At 44.6% G+C, this 24,168-nt stretch overlaps 1 protein-coding gene across 7 annotated transcripts in view; it reads right to left on the reverse strand.

Annotated features, from left to right (window-relative positions):
• The window catches only part of ANKRD26 (ankyrin repeat domain containing 26), a 230,837-nt gene that overhangs the window by 83,445 nt on the left and 123,224 nt on the right, over nucleotides 1-24,168 (reverse strand). For 5 of the 7 annotated variants that reach the window (XM_075345040.1, XM_075345039.1, XM_075345038.1 and 2 more), the window contains 4 exons: nucleotides 12,825-12,871; nucleotides 6,329-7,201; nucleotides 5,781-5,914; nucleotides 1,268-1,399 (listed from right to left, as the gene is read on the reverse strand). In XM_075345040.1, the coding sequence (XP_075201155.1) occupies nucleotides 1,268-1,399; nucleotides 5,781-5,914; nucleotides 6,329-7,201; nucleotides 12,825-12,871 (1,186 nt within the window). The remainder of the gene's footprint in view (nucleotides 1-1,267; nucleotides 1,400-5,780; nucleotides 5,915-6,328; nucleotides 7,202-12,824; nucleotides 12,872-24,168) is intronic. The other 2 variants (XM_075345041.1, XM_075345045.1) reach the window with 2 other exon arrangements.

Here is a 24,168-nt window from a genome sequence, read left to right on the forward strand (position 1 = left end):
GTGATCCCAACGTATTGTTACCCCTCTATAAATCACTTGTAAGGCCACATCTGGAATATAGGATCCAATTTTGGGCTCCACATTTTAAAAAGGACATTCAGAAGTTAGAGTCAGTTCAAAGGTGGCTAACTAGACTATTACAAGGAATGGAAGGCCTCCCATATGATGACAGGTTGAAAACGTTAGATATGTTTAGCTTAGAAAAAAAGACATCTCAGAGGAGATCTCATTTATATGTATACATACATGTGTGGTCAATATAAAGGACTGGCACATGACTTATTTCTTCCAAAAACCATACTAAGGACCAGGGGGCACTCACTGCGAGTGGAAGAAAAGTGATTCCGACAGCTAAATAGGAAAGGGTTCTTTACAGTTAGAGCAGTCAGACTGTGGAATGCCCTACCACAAGAGGTAGTAATGGCAGATACTATAACAGCTTTTAAAAAAGGGCTGGATGATTTCCTCAGTACACACAACATTGTTGGTTATAAATGACTTCGTGACCAAATATAGAACTGGTAGAGGAAGGTTGAACTGGATGGACCTAGGTCTTTTTCCAACCTAAGTAACTATGTTACTATCACATTACATACGTGTAAGCAGGTCAGGCACATCAGACAGCTGAGCCAAGAGTGAGACAGATGAGCTTGCGTCAGTAGAGACGAAAATAAGCAGCTGTCAAATCCATCATGCTGCATCCTATTACCTACTCCGTACCCACCCATGAGGGACTGTCGAGCTGCCTACATACATGTATGTGTATGGCCTGCTTTACTGTAAGATTTCAGATAACCATCCAACAATGATGTGCATCTTACATAAGTAATATAGCTTATATGGTGCCTAATGATGCTGATCAGATGAATGAGAAGTCACATTTATGTACTAGATGTTCTGAAATTAGACAAAAACAGATGATTCACACATATAATAAATAAAATGTTCATTCATGCTCATTAATGTAAGAAAAGGTGACTCAAAGGGAACATATTATCTTATTCATGCTGCCTACTATCCTCAAAAGTGGAAAAGCCTTAAAACATGCCAAAGTAATAGACTATTTTTTAAGAAAACTCCCAAGGAAAAAAATATCACACAAGAAAGAATCCTATGTTAAATCGAATAACAGTTCAAGTGACAATTGTTGCAGACCCATGAAAAATATGTTGACAGAAAAGGCTGCTGTTCTATGGGAATAAAGGATCATAAGTATCAACAGTAATGATGAAGACTGCAGATATATAAAGGTGATCTGATATCATACCTCCCATTCTCCTCCTGCGAAACTTCACTTAGACTACTATCATCAAAACCATCAACCATGCTGCCATTCACTACACGCTTTTCTTTTTTAGGAGCGGATAGGCTGGACGCAGACTTCTCCATTTCATTATTCCTTAAGGAAGTAAACAAGATGCTCATTAAATTGATTACAGGAAAAAAACAGCAAAGTTGCTTAAGAAAACAGAAAAAAAAAGCAGTCAACAAAAGCAATAACTTTAAATTTTTGAATAATTCAATGACATTTTGGGTAAAAAAACAAAACAAAACAGCATACTAGGCTGACATTTATTAAGATCAGTATTTCATTCAACAGTCCTATAAAGAAAAAAGTAATAAAGCAAAGAAAAAAAATAAGTGAACAGAAAAAAACCCCCAAAACAATTATCATGTAGTGGAAAATGTCCATGTGGAAAGTTAGTGGCATGCACTAGATTTATTAACAGTCACACACCCGTCTACAACACGGTGGCCAGGTCTGCTTTATATACCTTTACTGAGCACAGCAAACTGTAAATGATGAGTTTGCAAAATCTGTGACTTTAAACAAAACGGACTTTCATGCCAAAAAGTATTATGAACCGACTAATAAATGTGGGCCGTAGTATCAATTCTATTGAAAAGCAAAGACATTATGTAACCCAGAGCCATATGTTTGCTTACAAGCAAATACAGTTGAAACCAGGAGTTTACATACACTGTCTAAAAAAGACACATATACATGTTTTTCTCACTAGCTGACATGAAACCAGAATAAACCTTTCCTGTTTTAGGTCAATTAGGAACCAAAATTATTTATATTTACCAACTGCCAGAATAATGAGACAATCTTTTAACCCCTTTATAACCAAGGACGTAACTGTAGGGTCCTTGGTCATGTCAGGGTAGTCACCGCTGACTGCTACAGTGAGCAGTCTGTGATCCCTGCACGCCTGCTGATTTGAACTGAAGACATGTGCGGCTATCAGGCATGGGTGCATCCATGATCCACCCGCACCTGTTAACCCCTTAGATCGCGCTGTCAAAATGTAACAGCATGATTTAAATTGCAGCGGCAGGGAATGAGCCGTTCCCCACCGCCATCGGTGGCCCCATGACAGTATCATGGGGAACCGATGGTTGCCATGGTAACTACGGCTCATGTGATGACCCCTGTCGCTATGATGACGTATTTCCTGTTAGAGCCAACAGAGCGCTGACTCTAACAGGAACGTTGCCTTTCTGCTGATCAAAGCTGTCCAGCGCTGATCAACAGAAATGCACAAGCGATCAGACTGCGGATCCATAAAGTCCTCTAGGGCAGGGTTCCCCAACTCCAGTCCTCAAGGCCCACCAACAGTGCATGTTTTCAGGATTTCCTTAGCATTGCACTGCTGTTGGAACCAGCACCTGGGCAGGTAATTACATTAACACCTGTGCAATACTAAGGAAATCCCAAAAACCTGCACTGTTGGTGGGCCTTGAGGACTGAAGTTGGGGACCTCTGCTCTAGGGGGACTAGTAAAATAAATTAGTAAAAAAAAAAAAAGGAAAAAAAAGTTTTTAAAAAGATATGAAAAAATAAAAACCCCTAAAAGTTCAAATCACCCCCCATTTGCCCCATTGAAAATAAAACAGTTAAAAAAATAATAATAATAATAATAATAATATATACATATTTGGTACTGCAGAGTTCAGAAATGCCTGATCTATCAAAATATAAAATCAAATAATATGATCGGTACACGGAGTGGCGAGAAAAAAATTTTCCAAACTCCAAAATTACGTTTTTGGTCACCACAAATTTTTTTTAAAATGCAATAACAGGCTATCATAACGTACCATCTGCACAAAAATGGTATACCGTATTGTTCGCTTTCTAAGACGCACTTTTGTTCCCCCAAATTTTGGGGGAAAGTAGGGGGTGCGTCTCATAATCCGAATATACGGGGGGGGGGTTTATATATATACACACACTACAGAGTCCAGGGGAGGTGCGGGCAGCTCTGGAGCTCTGCTGGGGGGCTTGTGAAAGCTGGGAGCAGCAGCGTTTGATCTCCTGCTCCCGCTCAAATAACATGCACAGCCGCTGTCCACCACCATGGTGCTGAAAGTGCACCGCGACGATGGGCTGGGGCAGCAGTGTATATTATATCTGCCTGCGCCCTTCTTTGATTGCACATGCCCCCTCCCCCTGTGTTAGCTATGGCCCCCATGCTGCTGCATACAGTAAAATAATAAACTTTTTACTCACCTCCTCCAGCGTGTCTGCCTGGCCTCCCTCCTGCTGCTGTGATAAGGCACAAGAGATTTCACTCTGCCATGCCGATCCCATGACCGGCCGAGAACCAGGAAATGCAGGAGGCCGGAGCTCAACCCCGAGGAGGGGGACACGAGACAGGACAATGCTGGAGAAGGTAATAAAGCGTTTATTTTACTAAAAGCAGCAGCATGGGGCGATATCTAACACAGGGGGCCATGTGCCAGCAATAGTGGGCCATGTGCCGCCACATGGGGCCGTGTGCCGCCACATGGGGCTGTGTGCCGCCACATGGGGCTGTGTGCCAGCAATAGTGGGCCGTGTGCAGCCACATGGGGCCGTGTGCAGCCACATGGGGCCGTGTGCCGCCACATGGGGCCGTGTGCCAGCCACATGGGGCCGTGTGCCAGCCACATGGGGCCGTGTGCCAGCCACAGGGGGCCGTGTGCCAGCCACAGGGGGCCGTGTGCCAGCCACAGGGGGCCGTGTGCCAGCCACAGTGGGTCCTGTGCCAGCCACAGTGGGTCCTGTGCCAGCCACAGTGGGTCATGTGCCAGCCACAGTGGGCTGTGTGCCAGCCATAGAGGATGTGTGCCAGGCATAGGGGACATGTGGCATCACTGGGCCATATCCAGATTCAGAAAGCTAATTTTAGGATGGGGGGGGCTATGAGGGACATATACCCTATATGATTTGTTAGACGGACACTGGCATTATAAGACGGACCCCATTTATTAAAAAATTCTCTATTCCTTCACCAAATTTGGGGGTGCGTCTTATAATCAGGTGCGTCTTATAAAGCGAAAAATACGGTAATTAAAAACATCAAAGGAAAAAAACTCACTGTGAAAAAGTCCATAATGATGGTATAAAATTTTTCAACACGTTTCTGGCGCCATCACTAATTAATCACTGATTAAGGCCGCATAGTGTTGAAAAATTTATACCATCATTATAGACTTTTAATTGACAATAAAAGGTATGTTTTTACTGAAACTCACCTTTTCACAAAAATGTCCTCATTAAAAACATCAGCTCAAGATGCAAAAAATAACCTCTCACTGAGCACCATATCGCCAAAAATGGAAACGCTACGGGTCGTATATAATGGCACAAAGCGCAATTCTTTTTTTGGTCAAAATTCAGATTTTTTTTTAACCCCTTAGATAAAAGAAAAAGTCTACATGTCTGGTATATATGAACTCGTATCGATCTGAGGCATCATACTGATACATTAGTTTTATCGTGAATAAAATATCCCAAAAACATGATGCTGCCACAACCGTGTTTCACAATTGGGATGGTGTTCTTAGGCTTCAAAGCTTTTCCCTTTTTCCTTCCCAATGTAACGATGGTCATTATTTCCAAACAGTTCAATTTTAGTTTTGTCAGACAACAGGACATTTCTCCAAAAATTAAGGGCTTTGTTCCTCTGTGCATTTGCAAACATTATGTGGCTTTTTTAGGTTTCTTCTAGAGTAATGAAGTCTTCCTGGCAGAGTGGCCTTTCAGCCCATGTTGATACAGTACTTGTTTCACTGTGGATAATGACACACTCTTACCAGCTTGTGCCAGCATCTTTACAAGGTCTATTGCTTTTGTTCTTGGGTTGATATGCACATGTCTGACCAAAGCACGTTCTTATCTGGTACACAGAACCTGTCTCCTTCCTGAGCGGTATAATGGCTGGACATTCCCATCTTGTCTGTACATGCATATAATTGTTTGTACAGATGAACGAGGCACCTTTAGATATCTGGAAATTGCACCCAAGGATGAACCAGACTTCTGCAAGTTCACAATTCTCTTAGAGAGATCTTGGCTGATTTCTTTTGACTTTCCCATGATGTTACACAAAGAAGCAGTGTGTTTCAGGTGTGGATTAAAATACATCCACAGGTGTGTCTCTAATTAAACTCAGATGTTACCAATAAGCCTATCAGAAGCTTAAAAAAAACATGACATCCTATTGGCTGTCCCATATTGTTTAAAGGCATACTATTCTTAGTGTATGTAAAGCTTTGACTTTGCAGAAAGTAATAAAAATGCTTTAAAACATTCTCTCACATTATTCTGGCATTTGGCAAATATAACTAATTTTGGTAATCCTAATTGACCTAAAACGAGAAAGGTTTATTCAGATTTCATGTCAGATAGTGAGAAAAACATGCATTTGTGTCTTTTTAGATCGTGTATGTAAACTTCTGGTGTCAACTGTAGATGCGTATACTCCTCTAAGTATTATTACTTTATTTACCCCTTAGGTGAGCTGGCTTTAGATTTTTCGTTTACTTGAATATTAGTTTCAACTTCTACACCAGATTTGCCACCGCTTTTTAACTTTTCCGATTCCACTTCTTTACTTAGATTTGCTGCCTTTTCTCCCACAACCTACAGAAAGTAAGATCAATAGTAAACTCTATGAAGTTCTCCACAAAAATAGTCAAAAAGGTGAAGAAAAGTGAGGAACATACAGCAAACCGCACAATGATGGATTTCATAATTATGAGATTAATGAAAATGATCACACAACAGAAGCCAATTAATGAAAGGCGAGAATGAATACGGATGGTGAGCAGAACACACTGGAGATGGAAGAGTAACCGAAGCGCACACCACAGCAAAAGGACAGTACAATGAAAATCTGTTTATCTAGAATGACAGATACATTGAAGGGAAGATGGCACCCAAAGTTCACATTGTAGCCTCCAATGAAACCTTCTTCTACAGGACAAGAGAAGTAAATATTAAAGTTCTATTCAGAGAGAAGCAGAGACATAGGGTCTGAAGATGGCAATCCTCTACCTCTTTCTGGAGTTGTTCTCTCTCCCTGGTCAAATTCAGGAACACCGTCTGTAGCATTCCTACCTCGTTCTTAAATCTTCTCATCTCTTGATCCAATTGTGTGTCTAGATTCTTGCTAGGATCTTCACCTTCCACATTACTATTCTGATGCTTGCTACTGCTTGTAAAATGGTGTAGTGCGCCATCCGGTTTCTCGGCGGGCACATTTCTTTCAGCATGCTCATTGCCTGATATTTCAGAGGTTGGATATGAAATATTGTTCATTGTTTTTTGAGAAGATAATGACAAATTGTTTCCCAAATGCTTCTGCAATGGAAAACTAGTATCACTAGATGCGTGATAGTCTTTTTCTACTACAGGACCAGGTTCCTTTTTAGCAGAGTCGTGCTCCTGAGCTTTGTTGTTAAGTTTGTTGGAACAATGGTTTCCTAATACCTTGCTCTCCCGGTTTACAGGCATTGTAGAAGTTACTTTGCAGCTTGGGTTTTTATGTCCAGCAGCTAATGGAAGTTTTTCAGAGGGTGAAGCAAGCTTTTTTTTCGCTAAATCATTGCCTTCATTATCCAGTTTATACAAACTCCGCTCTTGATCAGTCTTTACAGAACTCTTTTTCTTATGATACATTTCCCCAAACTTTTGCTTCAGCTCAGCCGTAATGTCCTTAAAATGAGATTTTACATCTTTTTTCTCTTTGTCAACCCACAGTTTTTCATATTTTTCCTCCCATGGCAGATCAGATTCAGATGAAGAGTCCTGGTTGTTGAGAATGTTTGCTAACATTCGACTTTCAAGCGGCTGTTGTGAGATCACTTCATTAGCATCATTTACAATATCGTCTTTTCTGAGGTTGAACTTCATTACCATATGCTCAGTCTCCATTTTACATAGAAATACAAAACAAATTTAGGCAGGGCATGCAAAAAGTTACAAAACAGTAGGCTTAGACAACACTAACAACACAGTCAACAAAAAATGTCTGAAAGCTAACATAAGGCTGAAGAAAAAAAAAAAAAGAACTGTTAATGAAATAGGTATGATACTATTAAAGTAATTACAAATGCAACACGAAGGGATAAGGGTTTCTTTTTATAGATATTCGTACTCAAGAGATAATGCAAATATGTCCTTATTAGAGTAAGCGCAAATTGTTTTGTAGGACCTGGTCCATCAGCCACATCAGTAATCTTTGGCCACTGGATGGCAGCCTTGAGAACTGTCTCTTACCTGATGGCATTGTTTCTCTTCTTCTGATTAACCAGCGTAGAGCAACGTCATTATTCGGACTGTTGAGATCCATCTCTTACCTGATGGCGTCTGTTTCTCTTCTTCTGATTAACCAGCGTAGAGCAACGTCATTATTGTGGCGTGATGCAAATGTGACATTGCCCCAGACCAGCTAATCAAAAGAAGAACCGTAGACACATTCAAGTAAGGTGCCGTTCATAGGACTCCCATCCTGTGGAAAAATATTACTGATGTGGCAGATGGAATAGGTCCCAAAAGACGATTTGCAACCAATTCTAGTCCTCATGTATGGAAATCCTTTGATCCTCTTTATTATTCTCCCAATGAAGAAATTTTCTTTACTTTTCAGGACTGTTCAAATGGTAAGATTAAAGGCTCTATGATGTTTCTACTACTCTTGTGTAATTTAACAAAAAGTAATTTATGGCAATTAGTAAGTTTTAACAACAAAAAATATAACATTACCAATACTGGTTAGGACGTCTGCAAATCAGAATTAGTCAATAGTAGTGAAGAGCAGGAGAATTGTTTTTCTAAATTAAGATTATAGTGCAGTATAATGCATAGTAATTGTTTTTCTAAATCATTCTTCTATCCAAGCTAGCTTTAAAGGGAGTCTGTCAGCATAGAAAGACTGTTATAACAAAGTCCAAGCGCTCGGTGCATTATGGCGGGGCTAATCATTTAAGGGCACTTTCCCACCTGCTTGTTTTCATACTATCTCCACCCTTCTCTGGCTCTATAAAGCCAGCTGCCAGAGAACCAGGACTAGGATGGAGATGGAGGGAAAACAAGCAGAGGAGATGGTGTATTTGAAGAATAACTGTTGTTTTAATTTGAATCTAATAATAAGATATAGCAAGCAATTTTACCAAACTTTTTTTTTTTTTTAAAAAAACACCTTATAAATGATATTCGGAAGAAAGCCTTTCAAAAACTTTTTAGAAGAGATTTCCTTATGCGGTTTCTAAATGAGACATTTGCTTGTTGTCAGGGTAAATCCCTATTCAGCTCCACGAAGGGTAGGAACGGAGCCTACACAGTGTGCGCACTCCTGGCTGAATCCCTTGCACTGTATGTCAGTACATCAGCAGTAAACCAACAGCGGACAGAGCTCCGGAATGTGAGGTAGTCGGCAGGCAGCTCAGTTCAGTCAGCTGGTTCTGCTCAGTGACATCAGCAGTATTCAGTGTTCTGTCAGTGTGAAGGCTTAGGCTATGAATCGTTTGTCCAGTATAATAAGATAATCTGTCCTTTGAATGCTTTATGTACTGCTTCTCCATATATACCTAATTGAAATATTAACGGAATGTATAACCAACACAAATTATGCTCAGGGCTAAGTAGAATAAGTTTTAGTTCATGAATAAGTAACGGACATTCATGAATGGAAGAGATACCTGTCTGTGGTTTCAGATAAGTAACTAGCATTCTTCTATTCATAGAGGAATGCTGATCTGTAGTTTCAGATGAGTAACTGACATTCATGAATAGAACAGAATAAGTAACTGACATTGTTCCATTCATATACTCTCATCTATGTCTAAACACACTTGAATGTTTTGCTAACGAATGTTGCTAAGGCTGTTCAAACAAGCAATGAACTATGCCCGGCTAGCTGGTTAATAGATAACGTGGATGTATTGAGTAAGCTGTATATATATATATATATATATATATATATATATATATATATATATATATATATATATTATATTATTTTTGAATACTAGGGTCAGAAGAGCATTGAGCATCTCCCGGATAGAGACATGTCTCTGTGTGGTCATTTCTCCTGATTAATCTGCGTAGTTCTGATTTGGAATCCTCCTCAGAGACCCTGAGAGACCCCCTGGAGGTCTCCCCCAACATCAGCTGCTCCTGTGTGCCTCAGGACAATCACTAAATGTATTATGCACTACACACTACAACTGTCCACAGTCTGTTAACATTAGAGGCAGATATAAATTTAGATAGAGATTTCTAGAGCTATACATCTATTCAGAATCATAGAATGGTAGAGATAGACGGGACCTCCAGAGTCACTGGTCCAACCCCCTGTTCACAGCAGGATTCACTATATCATCCCATGCAGATGTCTGTCCAGTCTCTATTTGAAGACCTCCATTGAAGGGGCACAAGAGGAATAAGAAATATCCAGCAATCGGCAACTTCTTAAAATTTCGTAGAAAACTTGTAACATCAAGACGTAAAATCTCCCCCCCAAAAAAAAATCTATGTTAGATAGCTTATGAACAACAAAAATAAAAATATAACATACATAAAACATACATCCTGTTTTATGTATTTTTTTTGTTTGAATGTGTTCTTTCCTGATTGGTTTATTCCAGGCAAGTTAACAGATATGACATAAATAATGGCATTTTGTAGTGTTCTTTATAATAATAAATAATAAATAAATAATATAATAAATAATAAAGAATAAGGACCCGCGTCCGAAACGCGTTTGTTGTTCATAAGCTAGATACCATGGACTATTTTTTGGCTTTTATGTCTGGATCTTACAAATTTTGTATGACATTTTGGAAAATAAAGAATGAGTTTTTAAAAAGTTGCCGATTTCAGGATATTCCAATTCCGCTTGTACTCCTGCTGAACCCAGTTTCCACTGCAACCGATGTCTTCTCCTAGTAGTGACCTGACCCCTTTCCTCTTGCTTTCATTGAAAGGGAGCTCACTACCTCTTGTAGAGCCTATTCTACTCATTGATCACCCTCACTGTCAAAGTTTTTTCTAATATCTAATCGGTTTCTCCTCTCAATCCATTTCATCCCATTGCTTGAAGTCTTTCCTTGTGCAAATGAGAATAGGGCTGATTCCTTTACAGTATGACAGCCCTTGAAATATTTGTAGATGGCTATTAAGTCTCTTCTCAATCTTCTTTTTTGCAAGCTAAACATTCCCAAATCCTGTAACCGTTCCTTATAGGACATGGTTTGTAGACTGGTCACCATTCTGGTTGCCCTTCTCTGAACTTGCTCTGGTTTGTGGATGTCTTTTTTTAAAATTTGATGCCCACTACTAGACACATAATTCTAAATGAGGTCTGACCAAAGAATAATACAGGGAGCCAATTACTTCATGTGATCTATTCTGTATGCTTCTGTTAACACATCCCAAAATTGTGTTTGCCCTTTTTGCTGCTGCATCCCACTGTTGACTCATGTTCAGTCTGTATATGCTTTTTTAATTTTTCTTGGCCAGATGTTGGACTTTGCATTTCTCCCTGTTAAAAACCATTCTGTTACTTACTGCCCACTGTTATTCCTCCTAGCTTTGTATCATCAGAAAATGTAATCAGTTTACCCTCTATTACTTTAACTAAATCATTGATAAAGATGTTTATGTCACTGAGCAGAACCGGAACAAGCTGATGGGGCAAAAGGACCTGTGTGCTGACAACCAACGGCAGAAAGAGCTCAGCACTGTGAGGTGAACTACCGATGTTACTGAAACACTGAATGATCAGCTGATGAGGCAGAAGAGCTGTGTGCTGATAACCAACAGTGGACAGAGCTCAGCACTGTGAGGTGAACTGCCGATGTTACTGAAACACTGAATGATCAGCTGATGAGGCAGAAGAGCTGTGTGCTGATAACCAACAGTGGACAGAGCTCACCAATGTGAGGTGAACTACCGATGCACTGACATACAGTGCATGGGATCAGCCAGGAGTGCGCACACTGTATAGGCTCCTCCCCCACCCTTGGAAGCCGTATTCAGTATCTGGAGATGCAACGAGCAAGTGTCTGATTCAGAAACCGCATAAGGGAACATCTTCTAGGATTTTGAAAGGTTTTCTTCTGGATTTCTTTTATAAGGTTTTTGAAAGTTTATTAAAATTGTTTGCTTTACATTACTATTAGAGACAAATTAAAGTAAACAGTTACACGTTAAGTGATTAGCCCTGCATGATGTACGAGCGACTGTACTTGTCCCTTTAAAAGGAAATCTGTCACTAGGGTTTGCAGCCTAATCGACAAGCAACATCATTTGAAGACTGAGACCCTGCTTCCCGTGACTTGTCACTTAATGGTCTGCTTAATGTAGTTATGATAATCTCTTACTGATAAAGCAGTCCTTTTTATCAACAGCAAACACAGTCATTTTATCAAAACTACAGCAAGGAGCCCAGTAAATGACACATTGCTGGAATCAGCATCTCTGTCCATATATCTTGCTTTTCTCAGATGTTGTAGGAAAAAACCTGGTGATAATTCCCTTTAAAGAAGGTGGCGTCAATCAACTTCCCCGACTCGTTTACTAGGTACAGCAGCCTGAGAGGTAGAGCAGGATGTGAAGTCTCTCAATATATAGATGGGAGCAGCCGGCAGAAAGGTCAGCGGCTGATCTGTGCTGAGAGATAGGATCCATTATGCACGAGAATTAGAAGAACTAATACTGAGCATCCTCCTGTTCTAACATCTTTCCTCTATATAATTGGAAGTAAACTTTAACTTCTTTTAACACTTTTGGTGTGAAGATAAAAAATATTTGTTTGTGAAGAGTCCAGTCTCCTCTTTCTTTTAGTAATGACTTAATGTGCTCCTCTTACACAGCTGTCATAGTATAGAGACACATAAAGCACATTCCACAGCTGAAAACCAGTGTTTCCGAGCTTGTGCACATCTAATATCTTACTAAAAAAAAATAAAAATGTAAAAAAGAAGTAACGATTAGGGATGATCGAATACCTCAAATATTCGGCTTTGCGAATATCAGATGAATAGCTTGCCGCTATGTGAATATACGATGCGCAATGTAAGTCTATGGGAAGCCTGAATAGTTCCGAATAGTTGTTATTCGGGTTTCCCATAGGCTTACATTGCGCATCGAATATTCGTGAATAGTCAAATAGCGGCGACCTATTCAGCAAATATTCACGAAGCTGAATATTTGAGGTATTCGATCATCCCCAGTAACGACAGATTGAACATGTGCACAATAATGTAGTTTTCACATAGCTCTGAATTATGTTCATTCTTTCTGCAGTGCTTTTGTACCTGGGTTCCAGGCAGAATCCACCTGAAAAGACATTTTGTCCACATAACCTACAGCAAACGTACAGCCGGAATAAAAATAAAATAAAAATAGCCATATAATTCCACCAGATTTTTGAAGACGTCTTAGAATTAAGGCACCATTTTATCCATCTGTGCTCTCCACAAAGAACACATTTGTTTTATTTAGCTATAAAATATCTATAAATTGTGATAAAAAAAACACAACTTACCGATGTATTATTCATGACATTGGTCAATAAGTTTGCCTTTGATAACACTGTCATAGAAAACAGAACAATTTTAACCAAGATTTTATAATCATTGACCTACTGAAGGTATCACATGCGGTTGATTAACATCTTCATCACTACAACTACCCTACAAGCTACCAAATGATTCCTATAGACCTCTGCTTAACAATTATATGACGACTAAGGAGCGGACCCTACATGATATAGTCATCGAAGATAGCTTCCTGCACTAAGATTTTGGAATTTTATACTAGGCATTGGTTATAAATGGAAGTACCGTGACAGTACACAGCAGAGGATAATTCTCCATTAGGAGGTCCACAAATATACAAGTGCATCTCAATAAATTAGAATATCATCAAAAAGTTAATTTATTTCAGTAATTCAATACAAAAAGGGAAACACATTATATTGAGTCATTACACACAGAGTGATCCATTTCAATGTTCATTTCTGTTAATGTTGATTATTATGGCTTACAGCCAATGAAAACCAAAAAGTCATTATCTCCGAAAATTAGAATATTATATAAGACCAACTGAAAAAATGATATTAAACTCAGAAATGTTGGCCTACTGAAAAGTATGTACAGTAAATGCACTCAGTACTTGGTTAGGGCTCCTTTTGCATGAATTACTGTATCAATGCGGCGTGGCATGGAGTTGATCAGTCTGTGGCACTGCTAAGGTGTTATGGAAGCCCAGTTGCTTTGATAGCAGTCTTCAGTGTCTGCATTGTTGGACCTGGTGTCTCTCATCTTCCTTTTGATAATACCACATAGGTTCTCAATGGGGTGTAGGTCAGGCGAGTTTGCTGGCCATTCAAGCACAATGATACTGTGGTTAGTAAACCAGGTATTGGTACTTTTGGCAGTGTTGACAGGTGCCATGTCCTGCTGGAAATGATATTTCTAACTCCAAAAAAGAGGATTTTGTTTACTTACCGTAAATTCTTTTTCTTATAGTTCCGTATTGGGAGACCCAGACCTTGGGTGTTTAGCTTCTGCCTCCAGAGGACACACAAAGTACTACACTTAAAAGTGTAGCTCCTCCCTCTGAGCTTATACACCCCCTGGTGAGCCAGTCCCAGCCAGTTTAGTGCAAAAGCTGAAGGAGAATAGCCACCCACAAGTAGAACAGAGCAAGAGCCGGAACAACCGGAGACTCTGTCCACAACAACAGCCGGTGATAACACGCGGAACAAGAAATTACCAACAGGCAACAGGGAGGGTGCTGGGTCTCCCAATACGGAACTATAAGAAAAAGAATTTACGGTAAGTAAACAAAATTCTCTCTTTCTTTATCGTTCCTTTGGGAGACCCAGACCTTGGGACGTTCCAAAGTAGTCCCTGGGTGGGAATAAACAGAAAAACTAAGAAGTAGGCAGAACCTAACTTCACAAATGGGCGACAGCCGCCTGAAGGATGCGTCTGCCCAAGCTCGCATCTGCCGAAGCATGAGCATGCACTTGGTAGTGCTTCGAGAAGGTATGCAGGCTAGTCCAAGTGGCAGCCTGACAGACTTGTTGAGCCGTAGCCTGGTGCCTAAAAGCCCAAGAAGCACCGACAGCTCTGGTCGAGTGTGCCTTGATCCCCGGCGGGGGAGGCACCTGAGTACTCTGGTAGGCGTCCGAAATGGTCGATCTAATCCAACGGGCTAAGGTCGGCTTAGAAGCAGGGAGGCCCTTGCGCCGACCTGTGGTTAGCACAAAAAGAGAGGTGCACCACCTAAGCGCAGCGGAGCGAGACACATAGATCCGGAGAGCACGCACCAGATCTAGAGTATGCAGCGCTTTCTCAAAGCGATGAACAGGAGCCGAACAGAAGGAAGTTAGGGTAATGTCCTGGTTAAGGTGGAAAGGAGAGACCACCTTAGGAAGAAAGTCCGGAGTCGGATGGAGAACCACCTTGTCTTGATGAAAGACTAAAAAAGGTGACTCCAAAGAGAGCGCAGCCAAATCAGAGACTCTCCTGAGAGAAGTTATGGCAACCAGAAAGGCCACTTTCTGAGAAAGACGATACAAAGAAACCTCCCTAAGAGGCTCAAAAGGGGGTTTCTGCAATACCGTGAGGACCAAGTTAAGGTCCTAGGGATCCAAGGGCCGCCGATACGGCGGAATGATGTGAGACGCGCCTTGCATGAAGGTGCGGACCTGAGCCAGCCGGGCGAGACGCCACTGGAACAGAACTGACAGAGCTGAGACTTGTCCCTTGAGAAAGTTGAGGGACAGTCCTAGCTGCAGACTGGACTGTAGAAAAGACAGAAGGGTCGGCAAAGAGAATGGCCAAGGAGGATGGCCGGAAGAGCGACACCAGGACAGGAACATTTTCCAAGTCCTGTGATAGATCTTAGCGGAGGAAGCCTTACGGGCCCGAGTCATAGTGGAGATGACTTCAGGAGGAATACCAGAAGCCGTCAAAATCCAGGACTCAAGAGCCACGCCGTCAATTTGAGAGCCGCAGAATTCGGGCGGAAAAACGGACCTTGCGAGAGTAGGTCTGGACGGTCCGGGAGATGCCACGGTATCTCTGCGGACAGATGGAGCAGGTCCGGATACCAAGCTCGCCTGGGCCAGTCCGGTGCAATGAGGATGACTCGACGGCCCTCCATTCTGATCTTGCGCAGGACTCTGGACAAGAGAGCTAGAGGGGGAAACACGTAAGAAAGACGAAACTGGGACCAGTCTTGAACCAGAGCGTCCGCGGCGAAGGCCTGAGGATCGTGGGAGCGAGCCACGTAAACAGGAACTTTGTTGTTGTGACGGGATGCCATTAGGTCCACGTCCGGAGTGCCCCATTTGCGGCAGATTGACTGAAACACTGCCGGGTGCAGGGACCACTCGCCACCGTCCACGCTTTGACGGCTGAGATAATCTGCCTCCCAGTTTTCCACGCCTGGGATGTGGACTGCGGATATGGTGGACTTGGAGTCCTCCGCCCATTGGAGGATGCGTTGTACCTCCATCATTGCCAGGCGGCTGCGTGTCCCGCCTTGGTGATTGATGTAGGCAACCGCTGTCGCGTTGTCTGACTGGACTCGAATGTGCCTGCCCGCCAACAGGTGGTGAAAAGCTAGGAGAGCTAGAAGCACGGCTTTGGTTTCCAGCACATTGATTGAAAGGGCTGACTCCGACGGAGTCCAAGTGCCCTGCGCTCTGTGGTGGAGACATAACGCTCCCCAGCCGGATAGACTGGCATCCGTGGTGAGAATCACCCAGGACGGGGCCAGGAAGGAGCGCCCTTGGGACAGGGAGAAGGGCCGAAGCCACCACTGAAGGGAGCTCCTGGTCCGTGGCGACAGAGCCACTAACTTGTGTAAGGAGGAAGGCCGCTTGTCCCAACAGCGGAGAATGTCCAGCTGCAGGGGACGCAGATGGAACTGGGCAAAGGGAACAGCCTCCATGGACGCCACCATTTGACCCAGCACCTGCATCAGACGCCTGAGAGTATAACGGCGGGGCCTCAGAAGAGAGCGAACCGCCAGCTGGAGTGACAGCTGTTTGTTTAAGGGCAACTTCACTAGAGCTGACAAAGTCTCGAACTGCATCCCTAGGTACGTGAGACTCTGGGTCGGAGTCAGAGTGGACTTGGGAAGATTGACAAGCCACCCGAATTGGGCTAGAGTGGCGAGAGTGAGCGAGACACTCCGCTGACATTCTGCGCTGGATGAAGACTTGACTAGAAGGTCGTCCAGGTAAGGAATCACTGCCAACCCCTGGAGGTGCAGAACTGCAATCACTGCTGCCATGACCTTGGTGAATACCCGAGGGGCCGTGGCTAACCCGAAGGGGAGAGCCACGAATTGGAAGTGATCTTCGCCTATTGCAAAACGTAGCCAACGCTGGTGTGAAACTGCAATTGGCACATGCAGATAGGCATCTCTGATGTCGATGGACGCCAGGAAATCCCCTTGGGTCATTGAGGCAATGACTGATCGCAGAGACTCCATGCGAAAGTGCCGCACCTGAACATGCTTGTTGAGAAGCTTGAGATCCAGGATGGGCCGGAAGGTACCGTCCTTTTTGGGAACTAAGAAGAGATTTGAGTAGAAACCTCTGAACCGTTACCGGGCAGGAACTGGTACAATTACTCTGTTGGCCTGCAAGGCTGCCACGGCCTATGAGAAGGCGGCGGCCTTGGAGCAGGGGGGAGTTGAGAGAAAAAATCTGTTTGGCGGGCTGGAAGAGAATTCTATCCTGTAGCCGTGGTAGATGATATCTCTCACCCACTGATCGGAGACGTGTTGACACCAAGAGTCGCCAAAGTGGGAGAGCCTGCCACCGACTAAGGACGTTGCCGGAGCGGGCAGAGAGTCACGAGGAGGCTGCCTTAGTGGCAGAACCTCCTGCGGTCTTCTGTGGACGCGCTTTTGGGCACCAGTTGGATTTCTGGTCCTTAGCTGAGTTAGCAGACAAGGCGGAGGGATTAGAGGACGACCAGTTGGAGGAACGAAAGGAGCGAAACCTCGACTGAATCCTACCCTGGGCAGGTTTCCTGGTTTTGGTTTGTGGCATGGAAGTACTCTTCCCGCCAGTAGCTTCTTTGATGATTTCATCCAGCTGTTCTCCGAACAGCCGGGACCCAGCAAAAGGGAGCCCAGCAAGGTGTTTCTTAGAAGAAGCATCTGCCTTCCACTCTCGAAACCACAAGATCCTGCGGATAACGATGGAATTAGCCGAAGCCACCGCAGTGCGGTGAGAAGCCTCCAGCATGGCAGACATGGCATAAGATGAAAAAGCTGAAGCTTGAGAAGTTAAGGCAACCATCTCGGGCATAGATTCCCTGGTGAGGGAATGCATCTCCTCTAGAGAAGCAGAGATGGCTTTGAGAGCCCACACTGCTGCAAAAGTCGGGGAAAATGCGGCCCCCGCCGCTTCATACACAGATTTGGCCAGAAGGTCAATCTGACGGTCAGTGGAATCCTTAAGGCAGGTGCCATCAGCCACCGACACAACGGTCCGGGCTGAGAGCCTAGACACCGGAGGGTCTACCTATGGGGAATGAGCCCACTCCTTGACCACCTCAGGTGGAAAGGGAAAACGGTCATCAGAACCACGCTTTGGGAAGCGTTTGTCAGGACAGGCCCTGGGTTTGGTCACAGCGGCCTGAAAACTGGAGTGGTTAAAGAACACACTCTTTACTCTCTTAGGCGAGGTAAACTGGTGCTTTTCTGCCAGAGAGGGTTGCTCCTCTGATACTGGCGGATTGAGATCCAGTACAGAATTAATGGAAGCAATCAAGTCACTAAGATCTGAGTCACCCTCGGAAAGATCAATGGGGTACATGGAGTTAGCCTCCGAGCCCCCTGTAAAGGCATCCTCCTCATCCTGCGAGTCAGCTCTTGAATCAGAGCCACGGGATGAGGAAGGAGAGGAAACCCTGCGTCTCCTAGGAGGACGGGGTCTGGGCCCTGATTATGAATCCTCTGTGAGCTCCGGTGGACGGAGGTCAGATGATAGAGATCCTAAGGGACCCTTAGCAGTAGAGGCACCCTGTGAAGGGGGCTGATGCATATTCATCAAAGTCCTGGACAGAAGTCCCATGGACTATGCAAAAGACTGGGAGATAGACCTAGAAAAGGATTCTACCCAAGCCGGGGGTTCAGCCACAGGTGCAGGAGCAGCCTGAGAGACCACTGGGGGTGAGACTCCAGGCTGTGGCACCGCCAAGTTAGAGCAGACATCACAATGTGGATAGGTGCTTGGTTCAGGCAGCAGGAGCTTACATGCAGCGCATACAGTATAAAGCTTTGGAGCCTTGCTCCTCGTGTGAGACATGCTGCTGGAGTGGGGACAGCTTCTACAAAGAGAATGAACCCCAGAGAGTATATACAGAGGTCCACAACCAGAGACCGGTTGTGGCTTACCAGACCGCTGGCAGCGGTGTTGTGTGCCCTCCAGATCCCGAAGCCCGGACCCCCAATGCACAGCACCTCAGCAGGGATGCAGAGTGCAGGCCAGCGCAGAGTGAACCCTGTCTGAAAAAATGGCCGCCGGAGCAAAGAGAGGGGGCGGGACTTGGGGCGTTCCTGTAGGAGAGCGGGATCTGGAGGGCCATAGAGACCTACAGGGGAGGAGACACGCACAGCAGTGGGGAGTGTCCCTCCCCTGTGCAGGACGGCCGCCGGGAGGAGCCGAGCCTGTCCCTCTGCATGAGTGACATGCGAGGGCAGTGAACAGAAACTAGGCCTCCGGCAAAGCCGGACCCTAAATTTGAGCGGCGAGGCCGACGCGCAGGCACCATCGGCACGGTCTCGGGCAACAGCTAGAGAACCCGCCGGAAATGCCAAGATAAATACAGTAAGCACACTCTCCCCATACAATAAAGCACAGGGATCCCCAACATATAAACGTCTCAGGTACTTAGCTGCTGAGACGCAGGGCCAGGTCCCTGGGGTTGAGTGCTCCGGTCCAGCAGGATCCTAAAGGGCTGTGGATGGAGACTGGTCTCCTGCCAGGCATGGAGACCGCGCTGGCTCCCACTTCAAGCCAGAGCCCAGGAGGGATGGTGAAGGAGCATGGCATGTAAGGCTCCAGCCTTGGAATCAACATTACAACACCACCGACACAGTGGGGTGAGAAGGGACATGCCGTGGGTCCAGACGTGGACCCGCACTTCTTCAATCTCATTCCAAAAAGGAAAAAATCATATGAGAATGCATGTGGGGATGTATGCCTCCTGAACACAAAGCGATAAACTGGCTGGGACTGGCTCACCAGGGGGTGTATAAGCTCAGAGGGAGGAGCTACACTTTTAAGTGTAGTACTTTGTGTGTCCTCCGGAGGCAGAAGCTAAACACCCAAGGTCAAGGTCTCCCAAAGGAACGATAAAGAAAAGCTTGTTGGCAGAGGGAAGCATGAAGTGCTCTAAAATTTCCTGGTAGATGACTGCGTTGACTTTGGTCTTGATAAAACACAGTGGACCTACACTAGCAGATGACATGGCTCCCCAATTCCACCACTGATTGTGGCAATTTCACACTAGACCTCAGCAGCTTGGATTGTGGCCTCTCCACTCTTCCTCCAGACTCTGCGACTTTAACTTCCAAATTAAATGCAAAATTTACTTTCATCTGAAAACACCTTCGACCACGGAGCTACAGTCCAGTTCTTTTTCTTCTTGGCACAGGTAAGACAATTCTGATGTTGTCTATTGGTCATGAGTGGCTTGACACAAGGAATGCGACACTTGTAGCCCATGTCCTGGATACGTCTGTGTGGTGGCTCTAGAAGCACTGACTCCAGCAGCAGTCCACTTCTTGTGAATCTCCACCAAATTTTTGAATGGCCTTTTCTTAAAAATCCTATCAAGGCTGCGGTTGTCCCAGTTGCTTGTGCACCTATTTCTACGACACTTTTTCCTTCCACTCAACTTTCCATTAATTAATATGCTTGGATACAGCACTCTGAACAGCCAGGTACTTTAGCAATTACCTTTTGTGGCTTACCTTCCTTTTGGAGTGAGTCAATGACTGTCTTCTGGACATCTGTCAAGTCAGCAGTCTTCCCCATGATTGTGTAGCCTACTGAACCAGACTAAGGGACCATTTTAAATGCATAGGAAGCCTTTGCAGGTGTTTTGTGGTAATTATTCTAATTTTCTAATATAATGACTTTTGGGTTTTCATTGTTTGTAAGTAGTTTTGAGCGAGTAGTTAACTATTCGTATTCGCTATGCTGTTAGCGAGTACTGTCCGCTACTCGCATATTCGTTACGAGTAGCGGGCGCAATGTAAATCAATGGGAAATACTCGCTAAGTAGGGAGTAACCCGAAAGCCGTACTTTTCGTGCGAATAGCGAATAGTACGGCTTTCGGGTTACTCGCTACTTAGCGAGTATTTCCCATTGACTTACATTGCGCTTGCTACTCATAATAAATATGTGAGTAGCGGACAGTACTAACAGCATAGCAAGTACGAATAGTTAACTACTCGCTCAACAGTAATTGTAAGCTATAATCATCAACATTAACAGAAATAAACAGTTGAAATAGATCATTCAGTTTGTAGTGACTAAAATATGAGTTTCCCTTTTTGTATTGAACTACTGAAATAAATTAACTTTTTATGATATTCTAGTTTATTGAGATGCATCTGTAGTAATGCTCCAACAGTAAAATGTTGTCCTTAGTCATTATTTCCTCATAAAAACTACTACATTGTCAAGTGCTGGATGAGCTCTTCTTGTTTCATTACATTTAGGCACTGTTCACGTTCATACTTTCTGTATTTCTGTTCCATTTTTAAAGAGAAGACAAATGGATTAAGTGATACACTTGCATCAGCTATGCAAACGAGAGTAGAGGGGCCCATTGATGATTATATGGTTTTGTCTGGGATCGGTCTTTTCAAACGTGTACTCACCGTAAAATAGTTTTCTCTTAGCCATCATTGGGGGACACAGGACCATGGGTGTTATGCTGCCTATCCATAGGAGGACACTAAGTAGATGCAAAAGCATAGCTCCTCCTCTGCAGTATACACCCCCTGGCCGGGCCAGGCAACCTCAGTTTTAGTACACAAGCAGTAGGAGAAAAAAACAGTAAAAACTTCTCAACAGAGGAACATGAAAAAAGAAAAAAAGTCATAACCAAATAAGGTACTGAGAGAACCAAGGCCCAACAGGGCAACAGGGTGGGTGCTGTGTCCCCCAATGATGGCTAAGAGAAAACGATTTTACGGTGAGTACACAAAAATCCGTTTTTCTCTGACGCCTCATTGGTGGACACAGGACCATGGGACGTCCTAAAGCAGTCCATGGGTGGGTAAACCATAAACAACGCAACCCAAGGACTAGGAACCAGTCCCAGATAGCCAGGAGCGCCTACTGAGATAGGTACTCTACTATCGTTTGCAGAATTTTCCTACCTAGGTTCGCCTCAGCCGAAGCCTGGGTATAGATTCAGTAATGCTTTGAAACAGTATGTAGGCAAGACCAGGTCGCAGCCTTACACCTCTGTTCCACTGAAGGCTGATGCCTAATGGCCCAAGGGGCGCCAACTGCTTGCGTGGAATAAGTCCGCAGCCCACTAGGAATGGGCTTAAGTTGCAAGCGGTAGACTTCCTGGATCGCAGAGCGAATCCAGCGAGCCAGCGTTGCCTATGAAGCTGCCGGTCCTTTCAGGAATGACGAACAAGGAGTCTATGTTCTTAGAGGGGCTGTCCTGGGTACGTAATATCTGAGAGCCCTCACAATATCTAGCGAATGTAGAAACCTTTCCACCCTATGGACTGGATGTGGACAAAAAGGAAGTCAGAACAATGTCCTCGTTCATATGAAACGGGGAAATAACCATCGGAAGAAAATCCGGAAGGGGGCGTAGAATCACCTTGTCCTGATGAAAGATCAGAAAGGGTTCGCGGCAAGAGAGTGATGTCAGTTCCGAAACTTGTCTGATGGACGTAATCGCCACTAAGAATGTTACCTTCCAGGAGAGAAGAGCAAGAGAAGATTCCTTAAGAGGTTCAAAAGGGGACCTCTGGATACCGTCCAAAACGAGATTGAGGTCCCATGGGTCCAGCGATCGTTTATACAGGGAAACTAGATGGGAAACACCCTTGAGGACAGTTTTGACTTGCGGATTGCAAGCTAGGTGGTATTGATAGAATATTGAGAGAGATGACACCTGCCCCTTAAGGAAGCTGAGGGCCAACCCCTTTTGCAACCTGACTGCAAAAAAAAATAAAAATAAAATAAAATCAAGAATTCTGGGGATCGCCAGAGGCATAGGTTGGACATTAGATTCCCTGCACTGGAAAAGGAAAGTTTTCCACATACGGTGGTAAATATGGGATGAAGCCCGGCTTTCGGGCACTGTACAAGGTGGAGATGACCGCAGGAGAGAATCTCCCTCTTTTTAAAGTCCAGGTCTCAATGGCCAGGCCGTCAGCTTCAGGGCTCTGGAGTTCTGATGGGAAATGGGCCCTTGGGTCAGCAAGTCTGGGATGCTTACGAGGCGCCCTGATCAATTGTACTAATTCAGCATACCAGGCGCACCTGGGCTAGTCCGGTGCTATTAGTATCACCGGGACTCCTTCTGCCTTGATCTTCCTGATTACTCGCGGCAGCAGGGGCAGAGGCGAAAAACATGTAAGTTGGACGGAAACGACTTCAGGAGACTAGAGCATCCGCGCCATTGGACTGTGGGTCACGTGACCTGGCTAAGAACGCGGGTACCTTTGCGTTCAACCTTGAGGCCATTAAATTATTATTATTATTATTTCTTTGTAGCGCACCATTAATTCCACGTCTGGTGTACTCCAGTGAGTGCAGATGTGTGGGAACACTTCTGGGTGGAGAAACCACTCTCCGGCGGCCAGGCCTTGGCGACTTAGAAGGTCCGCCACCCAGTTTTCTACTCCCGGTATGTGTAACGTTGAAAACACAGACAACCGTCGATTCGGTCCAGGTGAGGATCTCGAGATAAGCTGTCTTGCTGCTGGTACCTCCCTGCTGATTGACATAGGCCACAGCTGTTGCATTGTCCAATTGGACCATGGTCAGGAGTAGCCAGTCCACTTGGGGGAGAAAAACTCCTTCTCGATATGGAAGAGGACTGAAGCCACCAGTAAAGCGCATACCTGACTGAAGGTGTCAGGTGAAAAGTTCGTCCAAGGAAAAAGGGGCTCTTGTCCCAGGCAGCTAGAAGCGCAAGCTGCAGTGGGCGGTGGTGTGGCTAAGCGAGCAGCACTGCCTCTATAGCCACCGCTATCGTACCTAGCACTCTCATACTGAATCGTATGGAGCAAGAGGAGTACGTAGAGGGCAGTGTACCGCTTGTTGTAGAGCAGTCGCCTTGACTTGAGGGAGAAATATCAAGCCCCGAAGAGTGTCCAGGGACATGCCCAGGGAGGTGACGGATTTTGACGCGACCGGGGATGATTTGACTGGAGTCAGAAGCCGCCCTAAGCGGGATAGGGTGCCCACACAGATCTGCACGCTGGTTGAGCCCTTGATGAGGAGGTCATCCAAGCAAGGCAGAACAGCCATTCTCCTGGCGTGAAGGGCACTCATGGCGGCCGCCATGACCTTAGTTAAGACCCTTGGTGCTGTGGCAGAGCCAAGGGTAGGGCCACAAATGAAAACAAGACAATGAATTGGTCGGTGGTTGACCTCCACCTTGCTATGCACCCCAATTTGGGATGTATTCCATCTGTCTAGATTTTGGCGGTTGGTGACTGTTCACATTAAGTCATCAGGCTTTGTCCACAGGCTATTTACTTCATGCAGCATTTGCTTGGACCTGTCCCGCCCACAGCCATGACTCAGTCATGGGTACGGGATTGAAATAGACCAGGTGAGTGCTGCTAAGAGCAGTTCTACTAT

The sequence above is a fragment of the Anomaloglossus baeobatrachus genome, chromosome 4 (genome assembly GCF_048569485.1).
Source record: "Anomaloglossus baeobatrachus isolate aAnoBae1 chromosome 4, aAnoBae1.hap1, whole genome shotgun sequence".
NCBI lineage: Eukaryota > Metazoa > Chordata > Amphibia > Anura > Aromobatidae > Anomaloglossus > Anomaloglossus baeobatrachus.